The sequence below is a fragment of the Neomonachus schauinslandi genome, chromosome 1 (assembly GCF_002201575.2).
Source record: "Neomonachus schauinslandi chromosome 1, ASM220157v2, whole genome shotgun sequence".
Classification (NCBI taxonomy): domain Eukaryota; kingdom Metazoa; phylum Chordata; class Mammalia; order Carnivora; family Phocidae; genus Neomonachus; species Neomonachus schauinslandi.
In genome coordinates this window covers 210,586,813-210,598,015 of record NC_058403.1, presented here as the reverse complement: position 1 = coordinate 210,598,015, position 11,203 = coordinate 210,586,813, and the positions used below count along the sequence as shown (strand labels likewise).

General features: G+C 56.0%; 1 protein-coding gene across 1 annotated transcript in view; it reads right to left on the bottom strand.

Annotated features, from left to right (window-relative positions):
- Window positions 1-5,457: 5,457 nt before the first annotated feature.
- Window positions 5,458-11,203, bottom strand: part of LOC123325890 (ubiquitin domain-containing protein TINCR) — a 6,178-nt gene continuing 432 nt past the window's right edge. The window contains exons 2-3 of the mRNA XM_044918472.1: window positions 8,142-8,257; window positions 5,458-7,451 (exon numbers count right to left, since the gene is read on the bottom strand). Coding sequence (XP_044774407.1) covers window positions 8,254-8,257 — 4 coding nt within the window. The 3' untranslated portion in view covers window positions 5,458-7,451; window positions 8,142-8,253. The remainder of the gene's footprint in view (window positions 7,452-8,141; window positions 8,258-11,203) is intronic.

Sequence of the window (11,203 nt, the reverse complement as noted above, 5' to 3'; positions counted from 1 at the left end):
GTAGATGTTTTTGCACTTATTGTGGTTTTATTTATTTATTTATTTGTGAGAGAGATTGAGCATGCACGAGTGCATGAGTAGGGCTAAGGGGCAGAGCAACAAGCAGACTCCCCGCTGAGCAGGCTCAATCCAAGGATCCTGAGATCATGACCTGAGCCAAAGGCAGACGCTTACCCGACTGAGTCACCCAGGCGCCCCTTTTCATTGTATTTTTTAAATGTGGTATTAAAATAGTATTTATCCAGGGCGCTTGGGTGGCGCAGTCAGTTAGGCTTCTGACTCTTGGTTGTGGCTCAGATCATAATCCCAGAGCCCTGGGATAGAGCCCTGCGGTGGGCTCTATGCACGCTCAGTCTGCTTGAGATTCTCTCTCTCTCTGCCCCTCCCACTTATGCTCTCTCTCTCCAAGACAAATAAGTAAATCTTTAAAAAAAGTAGTACTCATCCGCATGACTGAGTTTGTTGGCACCTCCTAAGTTTTGTGCAGAGGCTGGTGTCTCTCTTGCCTCCCCTTAATCCCGGTCATGACAGCTGCAGGGAGGCTGGAGCTCCTAAGTAAGCATCCTGAGGCCAGGAGCTAATTGGAACGTCACCACTGTCAGAGGATGGTCTACTACTGGACTGATTTTATAGATGGGAAACTGACGCCCAGAAGGGCAAGTCATTAGCCTCAGGTCACCCGGCTAAGAGAAAGCAGAGGCAGGATTTGAACCCTTGACAGCCTTCCAGGGCCCCACTTCCCTTGGGGTAAAAGCCTAAATCCTCCCTGTGGCCCCCAGGGCTCCCGCAGGACCCGCCCCCAAGGGCAACCAGATCAAAGGAGGGCTGTGGGCAGAGGAACAAGGGGACCTGAGGCCGGTGCTCACGGCCGCCCTCTAGTGGCTGCTGCGGGTAAGAGAGACTGCACTAGCCCACGCGGGTGATATAACCATGTACCTGATTCTATACCGTCCAACATGCGAGCCTCTGACATTTATTTTTTTATTTATTTTTTTAAAAAGATTTTATTTATTTAACAGAGAGAGACACAGCGAGAGAGGGAGCACAAGTGGGGGGAGTGGGAGAGGGAGAAGCAGGCTTTCTGCCGAGCAGGGAGCCCGATGTGGGGCTCGACCCCAGAACCTTGGGATCATGACCTGAGCCGAAGGCAGACGCTTAACGACTGAGCCACCCAGGCGCCCCGAGCCTCTGACATTTAAAACGTGACTAGTTCACTGAGATGTTCTGCAAGTACATAACCCACATCAGGTTCCGAAAGCCTTGGTATAATGGGGAGGCTGGGTGGCTGAGTCAGTTAAGGGTCTGACTCTTGATTTTGGCTCAGGTCATGATCTCGGGGTCTTGAGATCAAGCCCCACGTAGGGCTCTGCGCTCAGTCGGAGTCTGCTTGAGATTCTCACCTTCTCCCCCTGACCCCTCCCCCTCCCCCTCCCTCTCTCTCTCCCAAATAAATAAATCTTTATTCTTTTTTAAGATTTTATTTATCCGACAGAGAGAGAGAGAGAGGGAACACAAGCAGGGGGAGCGGCAGAGGGAGAGGGAGAAGCAGACTCTCTGCTGAGCAGGGAGCCCAAAGCAGGGCTGGATCCCAGGACCCTGGGATCATGACCTGAGCCGAAGGCAGACACTTAAGGACTGAGCCACCCAGGCGCCCCCCCCCACCGCCCAATAAATAAATCTTAAAAAAAAAAAAAAAAACAACTTGGTATGAAAAAAAGAATGTTAAGATAGCTCCTTAACAGTTTTTTTTATATTGATTGCATGTTAAAATTATATTTTGGCTGTATTGAGTTAAATAAAACATATTAAAATTAATTTCACCTGTTTCTTTTTACTTTTTTACTTGTGGCTACCAGAAAGTTTTAAATTACATATGCGGCTTCCATCATCTTTCTACCAGACAGCGCTGGGTATTTAACTTCTCACTCACTGCCCACCAGGGGACGCTGTGCCCTTGCGGTGGGGTCTGGCACTCCAGAATCTAAAGAAGGAAGTAGTAGTTCAGAGAGTTGCTCCTTTGTGGTTGTTGTCTTGGATCAGGTCTTACAATTTGGACCTATGTTTGAAATCTGCCATGGCTCACTGGCTAAGGGAGACAGAGCCCCCTGTGGGTAAGGAGTCTGCCTTCCACACTGACCCCATTTTATTCTGCCAGGGTCAGGGGGGAAGAATTAGGCCTCCAGAGGCAACTCACAGATTCTGCAGCGTTTGTTATATAATTACGGTGGGCCACCCTCTGTTAATTCAAGGTGATTCCTGCAACACATTCATCCAACAGACAAGGATTTTTTCCCCCTTTTTCCAAATGAGAAAAATGGAGGCTCAGAGAAGGAAAGTGAGCTGCCCAAAAGAGCCCAGCAGAGGCAGGCTTTGCACCCAGGTCCATCTGGCTCCAGTGCCTTCTGGGCCTCTCCCCCCCCAGCCAGCTGCCTCTCAACCTCTTGGAAACTCTTTGAGAAATGTCGAGCAGACATGGTGGTGAGGACACTCTATCTGTCTAGATCAGGCCAGCTCAGCGAGGCAGTCAATAATTAATTCTGAATTTTCCCCATTTATCACAGTGGCAGGAGCCGGAGTGAATGGAATCCTAATCCCAAGCTTCTGTGTTCCTTGGCCACCTGGAGCTGGACACAGTGGTGACAGCAACTGGGGCAGGGTCCCTCACTGAGCCTAGGGAGGGAGGGTGTTCCTGGCTCCCCAGTCCCTGACACTGGTTATTAAACATTGTGCGATCCAGCAGTGCCCAGATGAGACCCATCCCAGCCTTCACAGTGCCCACAGGCTGGTGGAAAAAATACACACTGAATAAGTAATAATATAAATAATTAATGCTACAAAGGAAAAGAACAGGATGGTGCGAGAATGCAAAACTGGGGGGACATGACTTGTTTAGAGCCTCCTCAAGGAAGGGACATTGAACATGCAAATCAGATGAAAGGAGAGGATGGGAGAGGATGCTGCATACAAAGAGCACACGCAAGGGCCCTGTGGCCAGGAAGAGTTTCTCCCATGTGAGACCCAGCAAGAGGTTGAGTGGGTCTGGAGCTCAGAGCACTAGTGGGAGGTCAGTGCCGAGTCAGGAGCCCTCAGAGCCAGGCCTGGAGCCCTCATGGGGAGGCCAGCAGCCTTCAGTGGGTACCAGGGGCCATCAGGGGAAGAAACAGGCAAGTTTCCCTAATGTTCTGGGGGATGGTAGTGAGGCTGCTTCCACCCCAGATGAGTCAGATGGCAGGCTGGGCAGTTGACTCTGCGATTTTTTTTTTGTTTCGTTTCTTCTTACAACTCCTTTCCCCTTGGAGGATTCTTTTAAACCCATTTCAGTGCAGGGATTAGTCAGGATTTCTCTATACCATGAGAGCAACTCCTGGCCCAGTCACCCCTGCTCCCTTGGACAGCTGGGAAAAATGAGGCCCACAAAAGGACAAGGATCCACCAAGGTCATGCAGTGGAGGACTGTGGGTCTAGCCCAGAGGAGGGGTCTCCGGGATCCCAGGAGCAGCCTCCCACCCTGCAGCATCATGGGTCTTCTGCTGAACGTTCCTCCAGCCTCCTGAGGGTCATCATGTGGGTGTCTTGCCCTTTGTGTGAATTACAGAAAGTGTCCCCTTCCTGGGGCCCCCTCACCCCTCAGCTGGGTGCTTTGGTGCAGTGAACAACCTGTCCCACTGTCTGTGGCAGCTGGAGCAGGGTCTGTCCTGGTATCTCCAGCAGCCAGCACAGGGCCAGGCACACAGAGGGCACTTACAAATGCCCAGGGAACAAATGAGCAGAGACAGAGAATGCCAAGACCCGGCTTGGAGACACCGAGGGAGAGAGTGAGGCAGAGAAGAACGGACTCGGGGAGTCTGGGCGCTGGCAGCCTCTGGCTGAGCCACCGACGCCTCCTCTGGGAACCACCTGGATCTACCTGCCACCCAGGAACACCCCCCACCCCCGGGATTCTGGGAGCCCAAATCAAGTGGGCAGCTGAGAGGCGGGAGGCGGCCCCTCCCCAGGACGCCTTGGGCCCCAGGAAGAGATGGTGGCTGCCAAGTCTCACTCGAAACTCCTTGCAGCCCAGACTTGCTCTGGGGGTGGAGCCAGGAGCCCGAGAGGCCCCAGGGGCTGGCGGGGGCAGGCTTCCCCTATTTTCACAGGCCAGAGAGGGGAGGGGCCGGTTGGGGCCAGCCAGAGTAGGAGTCGAGGGAAAAGGCGTTCCTGCGGAGGGCAGAGCCTGCACGTGGAAAGAGGCGCTCACCCGGGCAGAGCGAAGACCAAAGACCAAGTTAAGGAGCTTGAACTTGATTGTTGTTTTGAAACACACTTAACCTTTTATTTATTTTTTTTAAAAGATTTTATTTATTTATTTGAGAGAGAGAGAGAATGAGAGAGAGCACATGAGAGGGGGGAGGGTCAGAGGGAGAAGCAGACTCCCCGCCGAGCAGGGAACCCGATGGCGGGACTCGATCCCGGGACTCCAGGATCATGACCTGAGCCGAAGGCAGTCGCTTAACCAACTGAGCCACCCAGGCGCCTGCACACTTAACCTTTTATTCATACGCACTCGAAGATGGCCCTTCTGTACCTGATCCCAACCAGGTGATGTGACCCTGGGGCCCCAGGCTCAACTCGTCAGGCTGGGAGGACCAACACACCGCCCAGTTCCCTGCGTCAGGTCTCAGTCAGCAGGAATGGAGGCTGCAGGACCCAGAGGCCCACGGGGAGCCCTGCAGAGCTCACACGGAGGGGTGTCATAACCAGGCAGGTGCCAGAACGGAGCCGAGTGGGCAGTGATGCTGCAGCCCCTAAGTAGCCAGAGCTGGGCCATAGAGAGATCTAACATAACTGAAGCCCAGAGGGAAGCGGAGGCTCTTCTTGGAGGACCAGAAATGACTGTGCGAAGAAGGAGGCATTGCAGCTGGGCTTTGAAGGATGAATAGGAGTTTGCCAAAGAGAGAGGGTAGGGCATGCAAACTGGCGGTGGCCAGAATTCAAAGAACATGCTGATGGAGTAGCAAGAGAAAACAGGATTGGAAAAGCACAGTCCATCAAGGTCCGAGTTCTCCAGATCCTAGCTCGGGGCAGCTTGCCATTCGAGGCCAAAAACCTCCAGGATGATTCCCCTGGGCTCTGCCAAGCCCTGCCAGGCCTGGAGCCTCCTCAAAGGCCTGACTGCTCTAGCCACTGTCATCTTCCTTCTTGGGTCATAGGCTCTGTCCACTTTGGTCCATGATGACACTCGGTGGGGGACACCACTTTCTACATGTGGCCCTGGGACCTCAGGCCAGACTTGTGCCTCCCTGTATCTCATCTGGAAAATGGGAACACTGGGAGCTACTTTTATTGCTTTTCACATTCACCTCGAGGACTGGGAGGCCTCCGAGGAACCAAGTGAAGGAAGAAAAGCAGTAAAAGGAATAAAGGGAAGGAGGAGGAGAAGGGAAGGAAGGAGGGAAGGAAGGAAGGAAGGAGGGAGGGAGGGAGGGAGGGAGGGAGGGAGGGGAGGAAGCAGGAAGGGGGATGGAAGGGGGGAGGGGAAGGAGAAGCTCTGTACTCCTCCACCACGCAAACGACAACGGACAGGTCCAACATATTATTTCAGTACACGCCTGGGCTGTCGAGGCTTAAGAACCGGGTGGTGATTTGTATATGATTTGCATAGTGTTTGTTAAATGTCAAAATGGTCTGAAATGCTTCCCCCAACCCCCTGCCCCCACCCTCAGTCAAGAAGCAGGAAACCCTCCCCTTCTTCCATCAGGGACCCCGCAGGGGCTGAGACCCCTCAGTTCAGGGGCTACTGGGGCAGCAGCCCAGAGAAAGATGACCTTGGACACCCCATCTGTAAAATGGGCCACAATCCCGGCTACCACCATGGGGCAGTTATTGGTCTAGAGTTAAGTCAAAGCTGGCTAAGGAAGCGGCCCAGACTCTGGCACAAACTGGGGGCTGAGGAATGGAGCTGGGTAATCATCAAGAGCCCACTTTCCTGCCAGGCCCCATGGGGCAGGCCCCCACGTGTGCACAGGGGTGTCCCTGGGCATGAGTCAGGCACGTGTGCGTGGCCAAGTGATGGACAGATCCAAACCAGCCAGGAGCAGGGGTCTGGGCTCCTTCCCCCTCTGCAGGCCCCAAGGGTTCCCTGCAAGCAGCTGAGGCCTCAGTTTACCCATGACAAAAGAGGGCATTGGAGGCCCCGCCCTAGGAAGAGCCCCAAGGAACAGGCATTGGGGTCTCGAGGTACCTGGTCTTGGACTGAGCATCAGGGGGGTCGGAGCCCAAGGCTCAGAGGGCAGGTGAGCAGAGCTGGGCGGGCCTGGTGCCATCCCTGTGCCAGCAAAGGCTGAGGGTGGCTCTCCCCGTGGCTGCCACTGATTACCCACCTGTCCACGCTGCAGCCAACACGCCTCTTAATGAAAACATTATTTCTTCCCAGGCTCCCGCGCCTCTGCCCTGCACCACGCCAGCACCTGGACCGTGAACACGGCCCTCGAGGGAGTGGGCCAGCCCCGCGCCTCCCCCGCAACCCTCCCAGGGTCTGTGCAGAGGTCCTGACAGCACGCGGCACAGGACAGAGGTCCAACCCGGACCTGGCGTTCTACCCGGCGGGTCTCGTCCCGAGAATTCCCATGACACGCTGCCTGCAATGCCCCCAGGGTCACCGCCTGTGCCCCATGGCTCTGTGGACAGGGACACGGACAAGGCTCCCCCAGCCCCGCCCACTTACCCAGGGCCCTTCAGACCCAACCAGGAGACCCCGCATAGGGAACAAGGCAGCCGGATTTAGGGGATGAGGACACGGCCAAGGGAGTGGGCGCAGGCGCACAGTGGGGAGTTGTCTGGGGCTGGGACCATGCACCATGGGACGCTGGAGAGCTGGGGGAGGGCTGGGGCCCCCCAGTCTCCACCTGTAGTCATTGGAGATTTCATTAATAATTGGCTGCACCCCCCCCCCCAGCCAAGGCTGTTCACAACAGAAGGGGCTCGCGGGGGCCCCACAGAGGACAAAGTGCTCACTGGCTGGTGAGGAGGGAATCCCAAGAAGACTTCCTGGAGGAGGTTGGAATCCCAGGTGAGTTGGAGTGGCAGGGAGGACTGTGGAAGGTGCATCAGGCAGGGGGCACAGCTCGGGCACAGGCGTGGCCGAGAGAATGTACAAGGTAGGAGGGATGAGGTCCCCGAGCTCCTCTCCGCTCCCCTCTGCGCCTCTCTTCAGGTCATATGCCCTGGCTGCACCTGGGAGCCTTCCAAGGTGGCACGCTGGTTCCCACTGCAGACTGGGCACTGGAGGCCCTGAGGGGGGAGCCGGGGCCTCAGGGTCACACGAGCTCCCCGCTGCTGACTGGGCTGGAGCAGCAACATGCTGGGTCAGTGCCCGGGGCCTGGGGGGCTCCGTCGGGCGCGTCCGAGGCAGCTGGCAGCCGCTGGTCAGAAGGTCAGGCCAGTACTTCACTGAACACCCCAGGAGCCCAGAACTTGCAACGGCAGCAAGGAGGGAACAAAACAGTTTCAAGCCAGGCCCGGGTAAGGGGGAAACACCAGCTTTCCTTTTTCCCTTTCCCTCCCATCCCTGACTTGGACAGTGACACAGCAGCCATGTCCTCCTTTCCGCTGGCCCTGCCCCACCCCCCCGGGGGCGGGAGCTGCGCTGTCTTGGAGCCACCTGGTGACCGTCTCAGGAATTGCAGGCAAAGAGTGCAACTCAACCAAACCTGCCAACCAAAGCCCAGTCTTTCCCGGGTCAGAAGCGGGTAACGGAGCCCAGAGAGGAGCGATTTGCCCAAGGTCACACTGCAAGTCGGGGCAACATCATTCCTGTTAGTTAGGGGCAACAAATGTTAGTCTAAAGGTAAGCAAGAAAGTAAGGCCCATGTCCTTATCCAAGGGGCAAAAAAATCACAAGGGTGTGGAGTGGGGCAATAGTCAACCACCATCAGTCCCTTCTCCTCTCTGGGCCTCAGTTTCCACATCTGTGCTCTCTACAATCTCTAAGGTCCCTTCTGCATTAGGAGTACTAGAGACTTAAGGGGTGCCTGGCTGGCTCAGTCAGTAGAGCATGTGACTCTTGATCTCAGGGTTGTGAGTTCGAGCCCCATGTGGGGTGTAGAGATTACTTGAAAGTAAAAAAAAAATCTTAAAAAAAAAAAAAAGTTCTAGAGACTTACCCAGAGTGAAGTCAGGGCTCCCAGGCGGTGCCTCCGGAAGGTGCCCCCAACCCCAGCCTGCTCCTTCAGCCAGCACCTCCGGTCCCCTGGGTCATTGCTCTACGTCCTCCAACTACCTGAAGGATGGGGACAGAAAGACACAGGTTGCAGGCCAAATGCAGCCCTCCCCTTGGCACTCAAGGCGTGATCTGCTCAGTGCCAGGCCAAAGTATCTTCTGGCACCTGCCCAGGGCTCCCTTCTGGCCTTGAGCCCCTACCCCCACTTCCAGGCCCTGCTAGAGCTTCCAGGAAGGTGTCCTAAGCAGCCCCGTCCTCACCTCCAGGAACAAGACATTGAACAAATATGTACTGAGGACCTCCGATGTGCCAGGCACTGATCCGGGAAGATAGCAGTGAGTAGGAGGGACAAAAATGCCCCCATAGAGTTTACAGTCTAGGGGAGGAGATGGGGTGAAAAAATTCATGAAACATAAAGAAGTCAGCTCCTGATTAGTGCTAGGGAGCAAGATAAAGCAGGGGTGGGGGGTGGGGCATGTCAGCAGGATGCAGTGTTAAACAGGGTGGTCAGGGAAGATCTCACTGTGGTGTTACCTGAACCAAGGCCCTGAAAGAGCGGAGGGAGGGAGGAAGGGTGGTGGAAAGCATTCGAGGCAGATGGAACAGCCAGTGCAAAGACCCTGAGGCAGGACCCTGCCCGGAGGGTTGCAAGAACAGTGAGTTGGCTCTATCCTAGTTCAGTCTCTGCCATCACTTTCTTGGAACTCTGCCCTGGTCCCCAGTCTTCTGCCCTCAACTCCCCACAGTCTGTCCTCCCCACCCACAGTGACCACCAGAGGGCACCTGTGAGCTCCTGAGTCAAGTCCAGCCTTCCTCTGCCCACAGCCCTCCAGGGCTCTCACGTCTCTCAACGGTAAAAGCTGAAGTCCTCCTCATGGGCCCCAAGGTCCTGCACGACCTGCCCTGTCCCCTCCCCGCCCTCCTCTCCTCCCTCTCTCCCCCTCACTCTGCTCCAGTCACACATGCCTCCTCACTGCTCTAACACACCAGGCCTGGTCCTGCCCCAGGGCCTTTGCACGGACTGTGCCCTCTGCCCAGACCATTCTCCGCCCACACTTCCACTTGGTTCCCTCCCTCACCTACATTAGGAATTTACTCAAACTGTCACCTCATCAGTAAGCTGTCCCTACAACCCTGTTTAAAATAACAACTCTTGGGCTGCCTGGGTGGCGTAGTCCGTTGAGAGTCAGACTCTTGGTTTTGGCTCCGGCCGTTGTGGGATCAAGCCCCATGTCGGGCTCTGCGATCAGCATGGAGTATGCTTGGGACTCTCTCTCCCTCTCCCTCTGCCCATCCCCAGGCCCCATTCTCTCTCTCTCTCAAATAAATGAATAAATCTTAAAAAAAAAAAAAATGACAACTCTCGGGGCACCTGGGTGGCTCAGTCGTTTAAGCATCTGCCTTCGGCTCAGGTCATGATCCCAGGGTCTTGGGCTTGAGCCCATGTCAGGCTCTCTGCCCAGCGGGGAGTTTGCTTCTCGCTCTCCCTCTGACCCTGCCCCCTGCTCTGCTCTCGCTTGCGCTCTCTCTCTCTCTCTAATGAATAAATAAATAAATCTTTTTTAAAAATGACAACTCGGGTGCCTGGGTGGCTCAGTCGTTGAGCGTCTGCCTTCGGCTCAGGTCATGATCCCAGGGTTCTGGGATCGAGTCCCACATCGGGCACCCTGCTCGGCAGGAAGCCTGCTTCTCCCTCTCCCACTCCCCCTGCTTGTGTTCCTGCTCTCGCTCTCTCTCTCTGTCAAATAAATAAATAAATAAAATCTTTAAAAAAAAAATGACAGGGGCGCCTGGGTGGCTCAGTCGTTAAGCGGCTGCCTTCGGCTCAGGTCATGATCCCAGTGTCCTGGGATCAAGCCCTGCATCGGGCTCCCTGCTCAGAGGGAAGCCTGCTTCTTCCTCTCCTATTCCCCCTGCTTGTGTTCCTTCTCTCTCTGTGTCTCTCTCTGTCAAATAAATAAATAAAATCTTAAAAAAAAAAAAATGACAACTCTTACCCCTCCACTCCCAAATCATCCCACCCTCTGAGTCCCTCCTTCCAGAGGGCCTGGGGAGGCCGCTCTCCTACCCCACCTCGAGCCTCCAGGACCAGCATCAGAGGCTCCTGCTTGCCAAACATCACCCCAGGTTTGGCAGACCAAACCTTAAGGGCCAAACCCAGTGAGTGTGACCCCCATAAACTCTAGGGTTACACATCCTGGCTCCGGTCCATCCCCTGCCAACCGTCACCGCCTCACTGCCTGGCTGGCTATGGACTGGCCTCCAGCATTTCCCAGAGCTGCCCAGGGACCTCTCCACATGCTCTCTGCAGACCCCTCCTTGGGCAGAGAGATGCCCCTCATGCATCACCTTGGCCAGGGGACCCCTTTGGAAACCTCACATGGCCAGGTCAGAGTGTGGGCAACAAGCATCAGGACAGGATTGGTGAGGGAGACAGAAGGGAGGAGAAGGCAGAGAGACTCAGAGAGACAGAGAGCGGCACAGAAAGAAACAGCAGAGACAGCAACGGACAGAGATACAGAGACAGGAAGAATGACCGGAAATGAAATAAACAGGGCCAGCACCACTGAGAGGGGAAGGGACTGAGAGGCACAGTAAGAAAGACAGGGCAGGTCAGAGAGAGGGGGCACAGCAAAAGAAAAGGAATCAGGCGGGGGGGGGGGGGGGGGGGGGGGGGGCAGCCGCCCCAGGCCTCTCACTGCCTGTCTCCAGTCTCCTCCCAGCTGGTTCCCAGAACAGCCAGAGCTCAGGCCCTGGGGAGGCCCCTAGTCCACCCTCCTTCCCCCATCCCACCCCATTCCACCCGGCCTTCCTGCCTTCCCCCCAGCCCTGCCCCACTCCCCACTCCGGACCCCACCCCGGACCCCAGCCGGGCTCTCCCGCCTCCTCCCAGCCGGGCCCCACTCCCCACCCCGACCCCACCCCGGACCCCAGCCCGGCCGGAATCCCCGCCTCCCCTCAGCCCTGCCCCACTCCGCACCCAGCCGGGCCCCCGCCCGCCCCTC